Source organism: Podospora pseudopauciseta, chromosome 1 (assembly GCF_035222475.1).
Source record: "Podospora pseudopauciseta strain CBS 411.78 chromosome 1, whole genome shotgun sequence".
NCBI classification, from domain to species: Eukaryota; Fungi; Ascomycota; class Sordariomycetes; order Sordariales; family Podosporaceae; genus Podospora; species Podospora pseudopauciseta.
In genome coordinates, this window is record NC_085892.1 from 6,114,954 (window position 1) to 6,135,320 (window position 20,367).

General features: G+C 51.2%; 6 protein-coding genes and 1 non-coding gene across 7 annotated transcripts; 6 read left to right on the forward strand and 1 right to left on the reverse strand.

The window, feature by feature from the left end:
- Window positions 1-285: 285 nt before the first annotated feature.
- On the forward strand, window positions 286-2,000 carry QC763_116920 (uncharacterized protein; the record flags this gene model as incomplete). Its single annotated transcript, XM_062908268.1, is given in 5 exon segments — window positions 286-452; window positions 483-725; window positions 803-888; window positions 946-1,544; window positions 1,557-2,000. The coding sequence occupies 5 exon segments, from the start codon at window positions 286-288 to the stop codon at window positions 1,998-2,000; spliced, it is 1,539 nt and encodes a 512-aa protein (XP_062771346.1).
- Window positions 2,001-4,869: 2,869 nt separating this feature from the next.
- Window positions 4,870-5,306, forward strand: QC763_116925 (uncharacterized protein; the record flags this gene model as incomplete). The annotated part of the gene is made up of 2 exons (XM_062908269.1): window positions 4,870-4,881; window positions 4,920-5,306. The coding sequence occupies 2 exons, from the start codon at window positions 4,870-4,872 to the stop codon at window positions 5,304-5,306; spliced, it is 399 nt and encodes a 132-aa protein (XP_062771347.1).
- Window positions 5,307-5,950: 644 nt separating this feature from the next.
- Window positions 5,951-6,041, forward strand: QC763_0020050. Its single transcript has one exon. It is a non-coding gene; the product is annotated as a tRNA-Pro (tRNA).
- Window positions 6,042-6,416: 375 nt separating this feature from the next.
- MC69 (Secreted virulence factor mc69) lies at window positions 6,417-7,593 on the forward strand. The gene is given in 3 exon segments (XM_062908270.1): window positions 6,417-6,884; window positions 6,894-7,119; window positions 7,193-7,593. Coding segments are annotated over 2 exon segments (213 nt in total). The 5' UTR covers window positions 6,417-6,884; window positions 6,894-6,975; the 3' UTR covers window positions 7,262-7,593.
- A 191-nt stretch (window positions 7,594-7,784) lies between these two features.
- On the reverse strand, window positions 7,785-8,922 carry QC763_116940 (uncharacterized protein). Its single transcript, XM_062908271.1, has 4 exons — window positions 8,549-8,922; window positions 8,349-8,460; window positions 8,161-8,258; window positions 7,785-8,096 (listed from the first exon to the last, which is right to left on the reverse strand). The coding sequence occupies exons 1-4, from the start codon at window positions 8,583-8,585 to the stop codon at window positions 7,993-7,995; spliced, it is 351 nt and encodes a 116-aa protein (XP_062771349.1). The 5' UTR covers window positions 8,586-8,922; the 3' UTR covers window positions 7,785-7,992.
- SRB8 (RNA polymerase II mediator complex subunit) lies at window positions 8,810-15,043 on the forward strand (the record flags this gene model as incomplete). The annotated part of the gene is made up of 2 exons (XM_062908272.1): window positions 8,810-11,616; window positions 11,672-15,043. Exons 1-2 carry the CDS (start codon window positions 10,171-10,173, stop codon window positions 15,041-15,043), a joined length of 4,818 nt encoding a protein of 1,605 aa, XP_062771350.1. The 5' UTR covers window positions 8,810-10,170.
- Window positions 15,044-16,481: 1,438 nt separating this feature from the next.
- Window positions 16,482-16,941, forward strand: QC763_116960 (uncharacterized protein; the record flags this gene model as incomplete). Its single annotated transcript, XM_062908273.1, is given in 3 exon segments — window positions 16,482-16,647; window positions 16,761-16,801; window positions 16,819-16,941. The coding sequence occupies 3 exon segments, from the start codon at window positions 16,482-16,484 to the stop codon at window positions 16,939-16,941; spliced, it is 330 nt and encodes a 109-aa protein (XP_062771351.1).
- Between the last annotated feature and the right edge of the window lie 3,426 nt (window positions 16,942-20,367).

A 20,367-nucleotide genomic window follows, 5' to 3' on the forward strand; every position in this document is an offset into this window, starting at 1 on the left:
TTTACCCCTCTGCTCCCTTCTTCTTCGACCATGTCCCCTTCTTGCGGCCTGTGGTGATTTGTGTGTCGTTTTACTTTCTTTCCTTCATTCGTTCCTTTCTCGCCCCTTGTGGGTTGTACATTCTCCGTCGACACTAGCTGTCGTTTACCATTCCTTAACGACTTTTCAACTTTTCTGACGGTCTGGTACCATCTGCGCTTACGATTTCCTTCCTCCTCTCGACGGTCCGCCGATCTACATATCTCTCTCTCGTTGTTAGAAAGTTCTCGACTCTCAAACGCCATCATGTTGATGAAGAACGCGGTAGCGGCCCTGATGGGTTTGGCCATGGTTGCCGAGGCGGCATCAGTTCACCAGTACGGAACCCCGACAAGGACTGTAGGAAGACGGCAGTTTGGCAAGAAGAACAACTTCGGAAACCGCTTCGGTAATGGTCAGTTTGGTGGTGGCCAGAACGGCCAGAACGGCCAGAACAACAACAACAACAACAACAACAATGGCCAGAACAACAATGGCCAGAACAACAATGGTCAGAATAACAACAACAACAACAATAACAACAACAACAACAACAACAACAACAACAACAACAACAACAACAACAACGGGGGGAACAACAACCAGGCGTCGGAGACTTGTCTGGCTGCGGCTGCTCTCCAGACTGGTTCTCAGTCTACCGGCCAGAATGGTGCCCAGGCTGCAGATGGTCAGGTCAACTCTGCTACGTAAGTTGTCAATGCCGACTTCATAAACTTTGTGACCTGTTGCGAGACCTGGAGGTATATTGACAGTTGATAAATAGTGACAATGCCAACTTCATCAACTTCTGCGAGGGCAAAACATTGACCAACGGTCTGCAAAACCGGGATGGCTCCTGCAACGGTATCCGTAAGTTGCAGTCTTCTCAGCTGTGCTCCAACCTCGATCAGAGCTAACACTACACAGCAATGGGTGAAATTCCCTCCGCCAACCGCATGGTCTCGACTGTCATTCTCAACCCCAAGAACGGCGATGATCTCGAGCCGCTCACGACCTTCCAGATTCAGGTCAATGTCGCCAACATGCAGCTCGGCGCCTTCACCAACGCCACCAGCACCTACTACTCGGCTCCCCAGACCCTCAACGGAGGCGGCCAGATCATTGGTCACACTCACGTCACTGTTCAGGACACTGGCAACACCTTGAACCCCACCCAGCCCCTGGATGCCACTGTCTTTGCCTTCTTCAAGGGTATCAACGATGCTGGTAACGGCAACGGTCAGCTCGCCGCTGAAGTCACTGGTGGTCTTCCTACTGGCTGCTACCGTGTCTGCACCATGTCCAGTGCTTCCAACCATCAGCCTGTTCTGATGCCCGTTGCCCAGCGTGGTTCCCAAGAGGACTGCCGCTACTTCTCTGTTGGTGGTGCTTGCGCCAACAACAACAACGGCGGTGGCAACAACAACAACAACAACAACGGTGGCAATAACAACAACAACAACAACAATGGCGGCAACCAGGGCCAGAACAACCAGGGCCAGAACAACCAGGGCCAGAACAACCAGGGCCAGAACCAGGGCCAGAACCAGGGCAACCAGGGGCAGGGTAATCAGGGGCAGCAGAACAACCAGGGCAACCAAGGTAATAACCAAGGCCAGAACAACCAGGGAAACCAAAATAATAACCAAGGCAACCAGGGCGCCGGAAATCAGGCGGGCGGAGGTTCGGGGGCCGGAAACAACGGCAACGGCAATAATGGCGGCAACAATAACAACAACGGAGGCGGTAACGCCGGTGCTGCCATTGCCGGCATCCAGCCCCCTCCCGTGACCGACTCTGGCAACGCGGACCGCCCGTTCGCAGTCAACGGTAACACCTTCGTGACCAGGCAGGAGGCTCAGTTCCGCGCCTGCGCCATCCAGAACAACGCCTGCGCCGGCGCCGTCAACTCTGGCCAGGCTCCTGGTCGCACCGTCCCTGACTGCAATGCGCAAGAAGCGGCTTGCCGAGCGGCTGCTTAAGCGTGCTTTGCGCTTGTTTCTCAGCCTGGTGCACACACACACACACACACACACACACACACACACACCACCTCCCAACCTCCCCCTCACAGCGGTCCGCTCCTTTGGGACTTGATCTCACGAATTCGGTCCTGAACGACACTTGAGTTTTCGGAGTCTGTTTTTTATGGATGATACCCGGTTTTGTCTTGCTAGCGTCTATGCCTGCTTGCACGCCATGGAATGTCGCGGATGGAAACGTTGTGGTGGGGGATCTGGACAAAATTCAAGAGAAGGGGGTGTGTTGTGTTGTGTGTGTGTACCATATTTTTACCTTGCTTTTTTTTTTGTTGGTTATTTTTTCTCCCCTCTTAATTTTTGGCCGTGGCTCTGTTGGTTATTGTTGTTGATGATGATGATTGCAGGCAGGCGGGCGTTGTGTTTTGTTGTTATTGAGATGGATGGATATGGAAGGATGGATGGAGGACAATCACCACCACCCCTATCGCTTAGAAAAGATCTTTCCCATGTTTGGAGAGTCGTTTTGAAATGTTTTTTTATTTGGATATATTTTATTTCTCTTTCACATTACGGAGAACAGATGACGAAAAATGTAATTGTGATGGTAGTTTAGAGAGGTGATAGGAGAATGTGAGCAAGCTGGAATTCTGAGGCTACCTGGTCTGTGACTGGGAGTGGAGGATGAAGAGCGAGTGAATGAGCAGGAAAAGGGGGATCTAACCGCGCCGCGAATAGTCAGGGGTCGGGGGGTCAGGTAGAGAACCAAAACGAGGCCTTTTTTTTTTCTCTTTGCGCTCTGCAGATTCGAATTCGGGTGAGATCTTTTCCGTGAAGTGTTCCGTGTTGAAGGGTTTCATGCCTGTGTTTCGAATGGTGAGGCTTGGGAAGGACGGGGGTGTGGTGGTGAAACGTGGACAGGCGGGTATATAGGGGGTGACTTTGATCAGGTAAGGGGCCAGGGGCACTTGCACACATGTCTAAGCTCGTTTCCGTTTTTGGCTGCTTGGTTGAATGGGCTGCGTGTCTGAGATTCAAAGTAGTAGGTACATTGCAAGAAAGAGATGGGATTAACTGCTATGTGTTTGTGGGTATGTATTCCACCCGAGTCGTCGTTAGTAGCTCTAACCTGGAATACAAATAACTTCCAAGACGAGTGCTTTTGATGAATATACTTTCTATATATTTACCATCATTGAATTGCTCGTCACACACGCTCCTTCTATGCGCACGCTGCTTCTATGTACGGTGGTATATGGTTTAGCACTCAGCACCAAACCAGTTTGATAAGACACAGGCTTAAAATATTATCAGTAGAAAAATCTGGCAGCTCCAAGGAAACCCAACTCTCTCTGACGTGTGGGAATGGTGTGGCTGCCTGGAAAATTGTCCAAAACCTTCCCGTCTTGATACCTACCCTGAATGCTGCAAGTCAGGAAAGGAGCAGGTGTGTCTACCCTGACATCAGATGTCACTGGGTCCCCAACAAACTGGAGGTACTCGGTAGGCAAGAATCAGCCAAAATGAGGAGGTACGCATTGCTTGCTTGCTTCCACCTTCCATCCGCACTATTTAGGTGGGTGGACGTGACGGCCTTCTGATGGAATTGCAGCACACATATTTCCCATCAGCCTTTTGAGTTTCTCTCCCAATCTTCCACCATCCACTAACATTCTGATCTCGACCAACCGACCAGCATTTTCAAAGAATGCCGCTACCGGACACTCCCATTGTCATGCTTTTCCCTCAGAGTCTGGTTCTGCCGGTCGCCAACGCCAGCAGCATGGCGACAGCAAGGCCCTCTGACATCTTTCCCAACAACCCTCAATCCAGCTATTATGTCACCCTTGACCTGGGTACGCCTCCTCAACCAATACGCCTCACGTTAGATACCAGCAGTCCAGGCCTCTAGGTCTGGCCGCCGGCCAATATTATCGACACCAGCCCCCCAGGTGGCAATGGACAGGAACAGTACCTACCCAGTCGATCGGACACGGTGGAACTAGCAAAGTCTGCCATGTTTCCCATTAGTGAAAGCTACAAGCACGTCCCAACGGGCGACCCTTTTGGCCGAGGCGATCTCAAAGTAGATGTGCAAGGCACGATTTGAAGGGACTCTCTACGTGTCCCCGCCACACATGATGTATCGATTGAGGGCATGTCCATCTCAATTGGGATGCCCAGTTACAGTACTTCTTGGAGTGCAGACGGCACGCCCACTCCCAACAAAACCGGCTTCGTACCCGGCGTGTGAGGGGATTACGGTGGTGCGGTTGGTTTTGGAAGGGGAGGCACTTTAATGTAGAGGCTGTGTAAACGGAGATACATTCAGTCGAATGTGTTTGGCCTTTTATTTGGGGATGGCAACTAAGACTAGGGGGGGGGGGGATTTGGTACTGGATGGCGTCGACGTGGGCAAGTTTACAGGGCTGTTGGAGCTGATTCCGACACCTGAGCTGACGGCTGCAAACAGCCCTATGTACGGAGGGTTTGACACGTACAGAGTTTGGCTGGAGTTCTTGGAGTTTGGCAGTGGGGCATCTTTTGACAATGTCATGTCTGTCCACTACTTAACCGGGCCTACAGCAGACACTCGCCCGCCTTAGACTATTTTTGCAACGTCTTCAACAAATGCCAACAGACCTGCAAAAAATAACCACACGCATGGCACTATCCTTCCAACGCCTTCAACCATCGTCTCAACACATTCAACAGATACCAGTAGGCCTATCAACAACTCACCTCACAGGTACGAGAACTCCCGTATCCCTGTGGGCCTCGAGACCTTCAACGGTTTGACCTACCTTCCCCCGGACCCTGGTCAGAGCCATCTCTACTGACCTGACGACACCGTTCTGGGGGCCGGGTTATGATGGTCTGGACAGTCAGCAGCCTGCAAGGATACCATGTTCTTGGTTCTAGAGGGAACACTCGCAAGCCAAGTTTACCTTTGGGTTCAAGACGGAGGATGGTAGGAGGGAGGTGGTGAGAATTGAGGTGCCGGTCACGGACTTGACATATGTGGTGTCAGAGACCGGGAAGAGTGAGCTGTGTGCTCTGGGAATTGTTGGCACGGATGAGCGCAATGCGGCGCTGGGGACAGTGGTGATGAAGAATGGGTGCTGGGTGTTGGATGCGAGTGAGATGAAGGTGAGGGTTGCGAGGGGGGTGAATTGTGGGAGTGAGATTCTTCAGTGGGAGGAGGGGAAGAGATACGAGGGGAGATGTGGGGAGGGAAGGACGGTGGGCGGAGGGCCTAGGAAGAAGAATGGGGCTAAAGATGCGTATGATGGGGGGTATCATGAGTGATTCGGCTTCCTGGGATGTATGGGGACTTTGATGTGTGTGGTGATGCTTTCAGACCTCGTTTTCTTCTGAACAGGTCTTGAAAGATGGTCAATAGGCTTTAAATATGGTCGACAGGTGTTGGGCGAAAGTCAAGAGGCCTCAAAACATAGCTATTCACGTCAGAGATGGTCCAAAAAGCTTTTGATTCCGTTGTCATGTCTTGAGCAAATCGTAGGTGTGTTCACATAGATAGGTAGACCGTAAACAGCTAGTTTGTTAGATTGATAGAGGCCTTCTTGAATCGGCATGGGGGTGGGTGGGAGAGGTGTTTGGAGGCTGTCATTCTGCACCAGGGATGACGTGAGGGAGTTGGCGAAGTTAGTATGGTTAGGTTTCTTTTCACGACGTCTGTTTAGATGTATTTAGGTGTAGAAGATTGTTATGGTCTGGAGGATATGCTTTAGTTTGGTGGCTCTTGTAGCAATTGATCTTTGCCTCGTGAAATAACATGATTCTTTTTCGGTGGCGGCAGTTTTGGCTTCTGGTCGTGATGTGACAACAATGAAGAAGGGAATAGGGGCTGATTCGTTCGAGCAAGCAGTATTAATTCTCGCTGATATGATCAATATCCTACCACAGAATCAACAATTCATCAATGGATTCAAGGGCCGCTGGTCTAGTGGTATGATTCTCGCTTAGGGTACACCCTACAGCATTGCTTGCGAGAGGTCCCGGGTTCAATCCCCGGGTGGCCCCCATTCTTTTGGCTATTTTCGGTATTATGGTTGGTGGGTGGTGCTGTTTCTATTGTGTTTCTCGGCTGAGATTGTAGAGTTGCCGTCTTTTTTTTTTCGTTGGCCGACTGTGGCATTTCAGGATGAGTCCAACAATGGGACAATTTCGTGATAGCGGCTTATGTAACCACCACCGTCCACCGTTACCGTTACACTCCCCTTGCCGCCCAGGCGACCCCTGACGGTGCAAGGGTCGCTCGGGCCGGCAGGGGTTTGGGCAAGAACATCCGCGTGGGCGGATGGGGCAGGGTTCATCCCTCTCCAATCAATTGTCGCCTGATTGAGACTCGTCTTGATGGATGGAGAGTTGATGTCGAGTCACTGAAGATATTTAGGGGTTTTCGATTCATTTGTAAGGTTATTTTGGATCATTACTCCGTAGAGCAGGATTGTGGCTGGCGAGTTGTAACCGCCTGACATTTCATCTCATCGTTTCAAGCCTGAAACTGTCACCAGAAGTGGGAGGCCAGAACGGAACGGCCCCGCATTTCCCTTTTCTTCCAGCGCTGTCGCATCTGAAACTCTTGGTGGCTTTTCTGGTGGTCGGGTTGCCCTTTGGCGCCGACGTAACCGTTCGTGTTGCCGTTGTCGCCTGACGCTTTATTCTCTTTTCCTTTCCTTCGCGTTGTCTTGGTGTCTTGGGTTTCGTTCATGTGCTGTCTTGTCTGGACCGGTCCATTCGCTTCTCTCCCTCCCTCTCCCTTCTTCTCTTCTTTTGACGTTAGGTGATTGATCACCCGTCTCTACCTACCGGTATACCGTACACACGTTCTTTTTTTGATACTACAGCCTGGAGCTGCTTTTTATTTTCTACTTTTTGCGAATACCCGCTCATTAATTTACGTTTACCTAATCCGACACATACATACCAATACTTCGACGAAAAAAGAGACAAAATGAAGTTCATCGCTGTTGTCATGTCACTTTGCGTCTCCCTCGCCAGCGCGGGAGTGGTTATCATCCCCATCAAGCCGGAGCAGGTCGTTCCCAAGGCGTCGGAGGATTGTTACTTTGGGGTTGTAACGCCTATGGGGTGCGGGTATGTTGTTCCCTTTCTTTCTATTATGGGGGTCTTTTTTGGTTCTTTTGCTGACTTTGTTTGTGTTTGTGTAGACCTCTCAGGAACAACTAGATAATATCACCTCTCGGCACAAACATGATGTGATTGGGGACATGCTCTAGCCCAACGATGGAACCGGACAATCGATGGGAGCAAGCGCTTGCGGTGTGAAAAGAGGAGAGTTTGTCGGACTCGCACGGGATGGCTGGCTTGGGGGCTGCTCAAATGGATCGCGGAGCAACCTGTTGAACTTCAGATGGAATCGAGGTCGGATAGTTTCTCGCCAACCGACAGGACTATGAGAAGGAGCTGGGGAATGCACGAGTTCAATCAGCAAAGAAGGCCGATATGCTTGTAGAGCAGCAGCGTCTGATGTATGCATCCTGCGGTTTACATCGTTGGTCTGCTTGGATATCTGGGCTTTTACTATATTTGGGGAGGAGGGGTTTATGTGATGGGATATTCGATTCTTTTGATACCTCTACTTTTGAGATGTATATTATTTCTGGGAGCATGCCCGTACATTCAAGCACCTACCCGTCTACCATCATATCCAGTTTATCGTGGTTCGGATAATGACTGCGATAAGCTCGGTCGATTCCTAGCAATTACTTTCACATGAGGATACATGTGTCTGATCCGACTCCGAATAACTCCAAGAACGTTCGAAGCATTATTCAACATTAAGTATTTCATTGGGTGTATTCATACAATATCCACACCGGCAAACGGCCCATTCCGCCTACCCCTATTTTTGCCCAACCAACTCCTATCATCAAATATTGTTCGTCGATTACCGTATGAAGGCTGTGTGTGATATATGTACTTCCATAGCTTTGAGCTCTCCTCAGGTTTAGGCAGGAGGAACCGGGGCAGGAGCCTCGGTCGAGCTCCCCTGTTGAAGACCGGGAGAAGGGGGGAGGAAGAGGGGAAGGTAGGTAACGATTAGGGACATCACTAATTACAAAAGTTAGCTTCGCTGTGCTGCGTGGGTGGCGGCATTATTGGGGGTTGAACGTACATGACATGCCCACGGCAAAGTATCCGGGGGAAGAGTTGCTCTTCTTGGTCTCTTCAGACTCTCCAAGCCAGGACTGGAGGGAGAAAGCAACAGCGGCCCTAGAGTTGAGGCGTCATGTTAGATCATGCTGAAATGTCGTGTGCGCAAAGAGATGCGACAAAGTGCTGCGGGAAAGGACAGTTGCTCACCATCCAACATAGCGGTTGCGCATGAAGATAGCCGCCATTGGTAGAGTGGAGGAGAGAGTTGAGGCAAGCTCGGGATTGTCCCCCTTGCTGGCGGGTTCTTGAAAGGGGACAACTATTCCATCGCGAAACACATATCAGCACTAGTTGGGTCCTGTTCTTCAATTGCACCAAGTGCTTGGCTCTGATGGGGATATACGTACTCAAGTCCGGTCTGCGGGCATCTTTGGTTGAGGCCATTGTGAATAATTTGTATGGCTGACCTTTGCGCAACTGGGACAGCTAGCTGGTGACGATGCTGATGCGATCAGGTACAGAGAGACGTGTTTGGAGTAGCGTGCGCTGGAGATTGATTACGTGAACCCAGACCCCCAGCCGATCTCTCGCTGGGAGTGGCTCCACAGTTAGAGATCCAGCTGGGGCGGGCTTTGCGCTAAAAGACACCCCCACTATTCACTTGCTCCGTTGTCAACGGATATTGGAGAACTCAAGTCTTTCGGATGCGAGGGGCAAACAACCACCACCCTCATTCCATTTCCAGGTTCCGTTACGATAATCATGGAAATGGAAATGTGACCCTTCCCCCCCCCTCCCCACGTTGACAGATGCTGTCCTCTGGCAGCGCTGCAGCTCAACGAGGAAGGTCAGACGACACCCGACTGGAACCTGGAATTTGGAAAGACTTCCCGTCAATATCAGACTGGCGGACTTCAACAACGGCGGCCAAATCCTAAACCGGCTGCTCAATCAAGATCCCTCATATTTGTCCGAGAATTCAGCATCAGCTCCAGGCGAGACCAGGCGAACGTCCTGATTCGGCAGCACACAGGTGCCGTTTCTTATCATGACTAATATAGCAGAACGGGCGGAACGGTATCTCGCCCGCGATCTGTAGCATCGGAGAGTTGATCAGCACTTGCTTGTCTCTCACAGAAGGTTGCACAGAAATCATAAACGTGTAGGGTGTACCCCACCATGATGCATACGATATTGTTGGACATCCATGGACTCGCCTTCGCACCTAACGCACGCAAGAGCAAACACGCCGTGGGCGAAATACGAGAGGGGTTTTTTTTTTTTTGATAGCAGTAAACACCTCTCTGTTCGACCGATGGGGGTGAGCAGCCTCGCAGCTGCAGGCTGGCAGCTCCGTCGGGCTCCCCCGTGCAAAGTGATGGGGGTGGTGGTCATCCTCGTGCTGGAGATATGTAATTGGAGCAGCGTAATCGTAACACAGCCGACACTGGACGGTGCCCGTGGAAGGGACCTGTGAGGACACCCTTGCAGAGGCCCCACCAACTGTCCAACTGCCCGCAACCCACAATCCGCAACCCGCAGCAGCGCTTCAGGCCAGTGAGCAGCACAGGCGCACGCCATTGCCCAGCGCTACACTACGTTAGGCCGGTCGTGCTTCCGGGACCCGACCTCCTGTCCCACGACGACGAACATGATTGCCAACCTCAGCTCACATCTTTCCTGTGCTCCTCCAACACCCACCTCTCATCTGTTCTCACTCTGCACACCTGGACAGACAAACACGAATTTGAACTCCTCCACCCCCTTTTGGCACGCGACCGGCGACAACCTTCCTCGCCTACCCAAGGGAAGTCGGCCACATCCAACCTAGTTCCAGCTTCTCCCGAAGCCGCCCGCTGCCCCATTCGTCCATCAGATCCCGGGCAGGGGCCAGGCTCCGACCGACATCCCAGCCTACCCGTCCGAGATATCTGATCGCCGACCGACGGAGAACGTCCATCTTTGACCTCACCTTCACCCAACACCACCAACATCGAACGGACATGGCGCAAGTGCTGGTCCTCACGAGATGACCTCCCGGCCCCCACTGGGCGTCCAGCAGCGACAGCCCCAGCAGCATTCGCTGGCCGGGCCAGGTTTGTCGCAACGGCCGGCAGCGCATCAGCGCGCCCTCTCACAGCAGCAGCAGTTCCTGCCACCGTCACCCATACGAAAAGAGACAGGTTCGTTCGAATTCACTCCGCCAGATTATAACGATGGCGCAAACACGAGGTATCCGGGCCAGCGCCGCGGCGGTTCGCGCCTCAAGCTCGAGCTGTCGCACGAGTCCCTCGAGTCCATTACCCATACCGGCATCATCGAGTCGCCCAACGCCATCGACTCCTCGAAACCCTTCACTCCCTCTCGCATGATGCTCCCTACCGACTCCTCCGACCTGGGCGACATGAGCCCACACTTTTCCCATCTCCCGACCGTCGATCTGGACGCCCCTTTGCCCATGCCCCAGCGCCGGTTACGAATCACGCTTCCCCGTCGCGACCCCCCACCGATACCTTCTACCACGACAAGAAAAGACGTGCCGCCGAAGCCATACCAAGTCGAGGTACCATCTGCTGCTCCGCGCTATTATACACATGGCAAAGTCGAAGCCCGGCCACGAAAAGGAGGCGCCGCTTCTACAGCGGGACATCTGGCTCCTCCTCCGTCGATTGGCTATGCAGACTTCTATCCCTGGATGGGAAATCATCCAGAGGATCAGTTTTCCGAAAATGTTATTCGACAGGGCCACTTTGACAAGCCAGCGTTCAACCCCGATACGCAGTCGGGCAAGTACGCCATATTCCCGTCGATGAAAGGGGCAAACAGTTCGCTCCATACACTCTCCGCCATATTTACCGCCGCTCTGGGAGCAAGAAGAAACAACGGCCAGATCGCGTCTCATTCGACCTTTAGGTACCCGCCTCGAGTGACGGTTACCGACACAAAGAGGGAATTATGGTTGAAGGATCTTGCCAATCCTGCTTCCTCCCTTCGAAGGCTTGCTCGAACCATCCCCCATGGCCTCCGAAACCAGGCCTTGCTCGAACAGTGCTTGAACAAGAGGATTCCGTTTGAGCGCGCGGTGTGGTTGATACAATGTGTCGGTGCGAACGAGCTACGGACCTGCAAGCGGAAGGGCGTTAGTCTCGCCCAATCTTTCGCTGCTGAAGTCCGTTGGATTAAGGACTGGACGGTCTCCGTGCAGAAGTTCGTTGAAAATGTGCTCTTCTCCTTTGACGACAAGGACTGGAAAGCCAGGGTCCAGTACGTGGTTCTTCTGGCTACACACCTATACGAGCAATATTTGCTTGATCGGGAGACGTACATGGAGTGGCTTGTCTCCAGTTTCGAAAACAGCAATCAGAATCGGCTTCCCATGTGGATGCTCATCACCGAGATATATTGGAAAGATTTACTCAAGCTCAGGAGATATGGACGGAGACTGGTCACCGCTCTTATTAGTCATCATCAGCTGGTGAGTGGCTTTGGCCTGATATATTGCAAGACGCAGCCTCCTAATCGTGATATAGGTCTTCAACCATCCGGACAGAGACATATTACAACCGCTGCTTTCAAAAACAACAACACTGCTCAATACACTGATACTAAGCAGTCCGGAAAACTTCGTATCGCCTTCTGTTTGGTCAAAATATCGAGACACGATCAAAGCATGCTTGCCAGTTGGTGATACAGAACGGCATGACGCCTTCGCAGCTATTGGGTCTCGAAACGAGCAGCTCATGGCATCTGGAAACAGATCACAGCCGGCCGCCCGCCACATATTAGTGCAGTGGTTGGACAGGAACACTCAGGCACCCATGTCGGAAGAAGGGCCTGCGAATTCTTGGAACATTTCCAAGGACAAATCTGCGCTGGCAAGGGCCCTGCTGGAGTGGTGCACTTCGCTTTACCGCCCAGGAAAAACGAAAGTCTACATCGCCGGTCAGCTGTTGCAACACTGGAGCATGCTGGGCTTGGACGTCACCACCGAAATCTTGGATTTTTTAGATGCTGACCCTTGTGCGCAAAAGGAGCGCAAAGACCACCTCTATCATCTTGTCTGCGAGCTTGTTCGCTCCAAGGACTTCTCTGTGCCGCGTTACATCCAATGGCTCAGCGCAAGGGGAGGTATAACTAATCCTGAGGATATTCTGCCTGATGGACCGGCATCCACGCGACTTCTTGCAGAGATTCCTCCTTTCGGCCTGTCGAGCGAGCAGAGGAATCTTAGAAGTGGAATGCTTCGACGTGCCTCGTTCAGCGTGGACGATGAAGCACGAGACGCAGAAATGGCTCTAAAGTTAGTGAGGCAGTCCCTAGGCCTCCCCCTGGATCCAGCAGACCCCATCCGGCAGCGAAAACCACGAAGTATCAATAAAATCAGCCAGCAAATACAAACCGCCAGTCGAGCGCTCAAGGCAGAAATCGGTCGCTGGCTCCGGGATAGTGTGGCTTCCACATATGGTGGGAAGGACAAGACAGGGAGCGGTGGCCCTGGAGCATCGCCGACGTTATTTGGCAGCATTCGACAAATCCTCGAAGCTGCTGAGGATTTGTCCATGCTTGCAGACGTTCTGAGATCGCTCATCTCCAACGCTTGCGTAGAGGTACTGGCCGCCATAGCGAACACGGTCAACCGACACTTCTTCATCTTCTCGGCTTTGGGTGTCTCCAAAGGACTTTTCAACGACTTGAGCAAAAAGCTCAGGGCTGTCTATCTGGAGCAGGGACCTGGAGCCCGACCACTGTTGGTCTCACTCGTCTCCCTAGCCCCAAGAATACCTGGGATGGACGAGCTGGCCACACAACTCAGGAAAGATTTGGCACTTAGCAGTCGTCAAAATCCCGTGGACGCCTGTTCGCCTGTTTCGGACAATATGATTGCTCGGCTGCAGGATGATAGCAACGACTTGCACGAGGAGATCGAGAAGCTGCTGGCTGCCGGCACAAGCGTGGACAGGAAAATTATGGAGAACCTGTTCCAAACCATCATCCAGAGGCTACATCAAAGCTGGGGAGAGTCAGCCGACAAGCAACGGGTATGCAGTGTGCTCCTTGCTCGGTTGCGTGTTTTTGACATGCCGCTCTTTGATGCCCTTATGGCAAAGTGGATTGCCTACCTGCGGACTCTGACCAATCGGCCCTCTATCGATCGCATCTTTCCTCTCCTGGTCTCGAACGGATGCCTAACGATGCCGACGATACTCGCATCAACATCAGACTCGTCTACACCGACACCAATCACACGCGTCCCAACAGGCGGAGCCAGCTGGCCCCAGATTGTCCAGATCACCTACCGAACAAGATACATGCAGGAGGCGCTCAAACTGCTGATGAACCCGCTGCGGCCTGATTATGACCTGATCACGCCCGAGGAGATCTACCGCTTCACCAACCTTCAAGAGCAGGTTCTGAGGGAGAACCCCAAAGATATGCTTGCTCTCATTGGCTCAGCCATGGCCGAGTACTCCTTCGCGCGAGCTCAAAACGATACTTTGGGCCTTCCGCTCGATGACCCCATCATACAGGAACGTCTCTCGACACTGATCAAGCTCTTGGTGTTGAAAGACGCTGCTGGCGTTGGTCGTGCGTTGGCCGCCTGGGCAGCCAGAAGCCCAGATGGTTATGTTGGCAGTTGGATCGACAATATGACGACTAAACTCCTCCTTCCGTCGGCTGATAGACACACCCACATCACCTTTGACCAAATCCTGGAGCTCACCAACGAGTTTACCTGGCCCTTTTGTCACCTCCAGCTCTTCCTCCAAACCTCGACGCCTCCAACTGACCAGAGCAATAACCAACAAGCACCTGCAGCCGATAGGCAGCCGTCTACACTCGACTCCTTGACCAGCGCCATGGACAGGGCAATCGACAAGAAGAATCTGACCTGGGTGGGGATTGTGCTTTCGCTAAACGTGGAAGTGGTCCAGCAGCTCAAGGGCAGAGCCCAAAGCCGCTTCCTCGGGCTGATCCCATCTCCCCGGGAACCCCTTCCGGTCAACACAGCCGGCCCCGTACCGGAACAGTCGCTCCAAATGGCCGAGAACTTGCTATCTGTCATTGAAGCCCTCATGAGGGGCAGCCCACCCGGGGCAAGACAGCCGCAGCTTCCGCCAGAGGTTGTCATCAAGCTATCTGACCTCTGGGAGCTCGTCGCCAACCCGGAGCTGGACCTCTCGGCCAAACAGCAGATCATCACGCGGTGGCTGCCGCTGCTCCTAAACTTCATCACGCTGCACACCCAGGCTTTTGACGCGAGCAAGGCCTCTAGTGACATTCGCGCGCGACTGCTGGTTGTCTGCGCAGGTCTGATGCAGGAATTGGACGCGCTGCACGGACCGGGTGCTCATACTAGGGGGCTGGCGGCCAGGGTGTTTGACTTGGGGTGTGTGCTGAGTGATAATTTGCCCGAGGAGCAAAGGGGGCAGTGTGTGAGAGCGTTGTTCGGGACGGGGAGTGGCAATGGTGGGGGGGATGGGAGGTTGAGGTATTTGTTGAGCTGGGCGGGGAGTGGGAGCAATGGGTGTGAGGGGATTTGGGTTAGTGTTAGGGAACGGGGGAGGCAGGTGGCGATGGGGGGGCAGCAGCAGGGACAGGTGATGAAGGATGGGGTTGGCTTTGCGGTTGAGAAGTTGGCAGTTCCGGGGGGGTTATGGAGTGGGACGACGACGGCGACGCCGGGGGTGGTGGTGGGGGGGAACAATGGGGGACAACAGCAGCAACAACAGCAGCAGACTGTTGCTGGTATTGGGGGAGGGGAGAGGTTGACGCCGTTTGGGATGAGGAAGTGGGATATTGTTCATGTCCCTACTGGGGCGGTGGTGGAGAATGATACGGGGTTGGATTTGTCGCTTTTTGAGGCGAGGGGGCAGAAGGTTTGGCCTGCTAAACAGTTGTAGTGGGGGGTGAAAGGGAAGGATATACTATACCCAATCGTGTTTTGCTCTTTTGTTCATGTTTGTTTAGGTAGTTGGGGGAGAACGGGGAATGTGTTTTTTGCAAAGTCCTACTTATCCTGGCATGTTCTGCATGGTTGGGCGAGAGAGGATAGAAGATTATCTGGACGGGATGGAAGGTTGTGTTCAGGATTGTTTAAGATAGGATGATGAAGAGGGAGAGATAGGATGGAAAGCACGAGATTCTTCTTCAACATAGCGCCGTGTATAGCAGCAAAACAAGAGGTTTGTTTCTAGTGTAGTGGAGTCTTTTGATTTGGCGGGGTTTTTTTCTTGTTCTTTTTTGACATAATATGGGCGGTTTATAGATATTCTTGGCGGAAAGGATTGGTTTGCCATTGCTTGTTTGGTTGTGTAAAGGATTATGGAATGCGTGTATGTTGGTGTGTTGTGTTCAGAGAGATTATCCGGGTATGGAAAGGGCTGGTTAAGGGCTGGTTATGATAATGAAAGATGGATACCTTGCATAGTGAATGTTATGGACAATGGAAAGTTTGAGCTTTGTCTCGAATTGTTGGATTGGGGTGGGATAGTGTAGTCTATGTGGTTGTGCGAGTGCCTGGATGACCGAGTCTTCTTGGCTAGACACAAGGAAGACTATCTCCGGGGCAGGAAAGTTCATGTCATAGTTGCCAGCTTGATGGGAAGGCAGAAAGTACACTATAACCAAGTTATTGGACCTGATTAGGCAGAGAGGTAATTCTGATCATTGGGTTCATCTGTTGGGCTAGAAGTAAGTAGGCGGTCATGTAGGTATGCCTCAGCGTCACCTTGCTTTGGAGTATAACCTGGCCGTACTTAATCTCACCAAGTTTCTTTGTTGTCCGCGTCTTCGAGCCACATGACGGGGTTTGTGTGTTATCTCCAGAGAGAACATAATGTATAGAGTGCCTTCACCTTTAGCAGCAAACAAGATAACAACAAGAGGCATTCCTCTTTTGAAATACTCTATTCTTATACCATAAGCTTCAAGTTCTTCTACTAGATTTGCATTTGCTCTTTACAATTCCATTTTTCTCCACTCAAAGATGACAGCTCTATGCATTGAACTCGTATCAATTATTGGAAAGCACCTACCTTCACCCAAAGCTAGTTGCTCTTCCTGGCTTGCACCACTTACAACTACAAAGTCAACATTTTGCTACACTTAAGTATCAGTGGAGCAACTCAGAGTTACTTTACCAGAAACGCGATTCAGAGCAAGGCTCAAGGCAAGGGGGGCTCTCGCATCGCCAGCAATAAACTCGAACCCGCCAACAAAACCCGCCCTAACCCGCCCCTTGTCCCGTCCTTCCCGCGCCCCCCTTGTGCTGGTCCTTGTTTTCTCACATGTTGATGTCAGAACTTGCATTCTTCAACCCTGAAGCAGACAATATTTCCCATGTACCGCATCGCTTCGATTGTCAAGCAAAAACCTTACTGTTTAGGTTACATGTCAACAGAAGAAGATACCTCAGCCAAAGTCTACAGACGTCGATTTTCCCTCCAGGACAGCCTCATTTTCCCCCAGTCTACATACCCTACCATTCAGTCTCCATCTCCTCAAGGTATGTAAGCAAGTAGGTAGCATACCCGTAGCTACGCCCTACCCCTACCTCCCCCCACCTTCCCGCCCCCTGCCCCTGACATATCGCTGACCCGCCTTCTTGCATATCCAAAGCCCACACCGCCGTTACGGCGAAGGATTCTATATGGACAGGGGTAGGTGTGCGGATTAGCATATCAAGAGCAACCACGATGACAAACATCAAGTTCAAAAAGCTGATGAGCTGGTCAGCAGCTCCGTTGTATTCATGCAGGTGGGGAGGGATGTTTGGATGTTGACGTGGTGGACTTTGTGAGGACTCGGGGTTTTGCCTGCTTAAGCTAGGTGGGAACAGCCAGCTGTTGTTGAGGTTGTGTTTGTTTACCTACCTTTGTTGTGCTGGTACGGATGTGTGAGTTGTTTCCCTGATGCTAGTGTGCTGGCCGGCCCCTAGGCTGATAGTCGAGACTCGATGGGGTATATGGTACATCGTTACAAAGCAAGCCGGGGTTTTTCTCGATCGCAAGAACGTCCAGCAGGTGCATGATGCTGTTTGAAGGTTCTTAGAATTCTTAGTAGTCACTCGGTCTCGTTCAGTAATAGATAGGTACCGTCGAGAGAGCAGACAATCTGCTTTGGAACAGTCCCTTCAAAAATGACATCACAGAAAGGGTCCAGAGTTCATCGTAGAAAAAAAAAAAAAGGAACTCGACCTTGCATATCGATTGTGAAACGACCCTGAATATTCTCCTTCATCGCCCCAGAATTTCCTTCTGACAAACCAGGCGGCATGAGGAACAGGTACCTTTTTGTGCATTCAACGAGTTCTGGGCACGTCGAGGATTGTTTGCCTACCTACAGCGATAGGTAAGATGGACTGCACCCTTGAGAGAGGACAGCCACACCTACCTAGGTGGTAGAAGTCATAATAGCAGCCCGGTATATGGGTCCAACCTACTCTGGCTGCAAGGACAATAGAGATAAGTCATGTAGGATGGATGGAAAAGGACAAAAAGAAACAGATGAGCCCGATCCCTCTCCGCGCCGCAATTTGCCATTTGATCCCATCCTATCACCTTTTGCCTTTCCCAAACCCGCAAACCGATGAGCAAAACCTGATCTGAATATCCAAACCTACAGCCTGAGAGCACTCTGGTCATCCGATCCAGGCTCCGGAAACCTCAACCCATCGATCTCAAGATAATACCTCCCCCCAAAAAAATACGAGAGTTTTGTATTATTTTTTTCTTGCGGTGTGTGTTTGTGTGAGATGTAAGATGAAATCTGCAGCATGTATGTATGTCTGGCCATGAGAAAAGGCCGATATAAAAAAGATACAAACTGACGTTGACAAGAGACAAGCACTCACCTTCGAAAATGCAGTGGAATCTTCGGCCCCTGACATATATCATCAAACGCTGAGGCTACAGGTATATGCGTTTTAGCCATCGAAACTTTTTATGAGACTCTTTCCCCCCCTGGGATGGATTGATAATCAGTGAGTAAAGAAAAATAAAAAAGGCGAGAGACATCATCTTCTTCGTCTCAGTAATGTCCAAGACATTTAGAGACAACCACATCCCCGAACCGGCCGATACGGCACCCAGCAAAAAAAAAACACGTTTTTCTTCCTGACCGTTCGTTCTTGCCAATTCTCTGGGGCTTTCAGTTTTTTTTTTTTTTTTTTTTTTTTTTTTTTTTTTTTTGTTTTTTTGTATTTTTTTTGTATATGTTTTTTTTGCTTTTCCTCAGAGAGAAACAGTGGCGTTTTGTTTCTTGGAAGGGGGAAAAGCAAGTGTTTGGTGATACAAGATGACGATGAAGAGAGCTGTGCTGTAGTAAGCCTTTCAGTTTAAAAGTAAACCAAGACATTACGGTGCTTCCAATGTCTTCAAAGCTGACCCCCTCCCCACGAGGTTGCCGATCGTTCCCCCCAAGAAGCCGAATATGTGTGGCGTTCTGTTCGGGCAGCATGGTCACGGTGAGAGAAAACCTTCACCGCAGCTTTGGGAATTTTTTGTCCCCCCCTCCCCTGCCCCCCTCCCCCCCCCGCCCCCTTCCGTGCGTTTCGTGTGTGGCTTGTCAGAATGATTCAATCAGACAGACCCTGAGTTTTGTCCTCCCCCTCATAAACGTGTCACTTGTATCACAGGCCGGTCTTCTTTGTACATAGTACTTGTGTCGAAACAGGTCCGAATTCACGAGAAGGAGAGGGCATGGCAGAAAATACAATCAAAAAATAGAATAAAAAGAAGGCTGGCTCTACACGCATATTATAGGTAAGTAAGGTATGTATGGCCTCGGATAGCTGCATTCTCCTCCCCTGCCACACCGGGCCTCATGCTGTTGTTTCTAACCGGTCGGTGAGGCTGCTAGTTCCTCTTTCCTATCTTCATCACGGTGAGCACATCGATTGGCTGACACAAAAGAAAAAGTCGACAGCCCAATACAAGCCACACAACGGAAGCACGCATCCCCCCCATCCTGTTGCCGGTTTCTCAACTGGAAATTGGAACGAGGACGTCATGTGCCCCCAGCGGTGGATGACTCTCAGATCTTGAGGGGAGGGGGGGGGGCAATCGCCAAAGGTTCAAAAGTCTACCATGACTTCCATCTTTTCAAGGTATCATGGAGGTTGATAAAGTATTTCCCCCATTATCAGAATCTTATCAAGCCCACACCGTCCCTGTCACCTACACCCGCTCCCGACGGTGGTATTCTACAAGGGATGCTGCTGCGGGATATGGCAGGGAAAAGCGTGTGGTGTAACCACATCCAGTGGCTATCCTTGACCAAACAACAGCAACGCAAACAAGGCCTGAAAGCTTCCTCAGCCAAGCATAGATACCATAAGGCTGGAGGGTTCCCACGATAGTCTTTAAAAAACATGGTGTACATCGATACTGCCTGTACCTACAGTCCCATATCGACCCTCAATAGTTTTGACATCACCATCCCAAATGAACTCCAATCTTGGCAAAATCGACCACTCCCTCCTCAGATTACGGAGCATTTTCGGCTCTCCTACCGAAAGGGAAGAATGTGATTTATCCGTAACGAGCAAGTTGTTATTTTTTTTTCAAGATGAGTTTGGGCCAGAAATAGAAGAGGCTGGCTTTCTCATAAACTCACAAAATAACACCGTATCATCCATCCATCATGCGGTTCCCGCAGATTGATGACCCAGCCCCAAAGTAGCGCACTGACTGTGATGTAGCTCTGAGTTCATGCCTCTGGCTGATTGAGGGAGAGGTTGGCCCACTGCAGTGAAATGAAGTCTTTCTTGGAGTTGCTTTTTTTCTTTGTCTTTATGACTGATCAAAACTGTGTTGCCTGGAGTAGTTGTCCATCATCTCCAATAAACGAGAGATATCTGCTGGCGGTTGTTGCACCTATGTCGAAAGCATAATGTTTCTTGAAAGGGCCAAGCGAAGCGCTCTCGGCGAGCTCCCGCTGGACCATGCAGGTTGGCGACAGGGGGCCTGGTATGTGCATGATACCGGGGGTGCCTTGAGAACAACGACATATCTTTTTGAATTTCACCTGAAAATCCGAACGGATATACAAGAACCAACTCGAATTGTGGATAACCTTTACCTCATTATTTGAGACATACTTCGGATAATAATCTTCGTTGGCGTCGAGGACGGGCAAAGCTCTCGTCGTGTACGGATATGGTCTACTGCGCTTTGGGCTTGAAGAAACGGGTTGACCAGGAGTGGAAGAAGTTTCCGGAAAACCA

Excerpts from the sequence above, each read along its gene's own strand:
- QC763_116940 (XM_062908271.1), bottom strand. The coding sequence starts at position 8,585 with ATGGCCTCAACCAAAGATGCCCGCAGACCGGACTTGA. Across the intron at positions 8,461-8,548 it reads TGCCCGCAGACCGGACTTGA|TTGTCCCCTTTCAAGAACCC; the intron begins GTACGTATATCC and ends GCGATGGAATAG. Across the intron at positions 8,097-8,160 it reads CTTTGCCGTGGGCATGTCAT|TGATGTCCCTAATCGTTACC; the intron begins GTACGTTCAACC and ends TTTTGTAATTAG.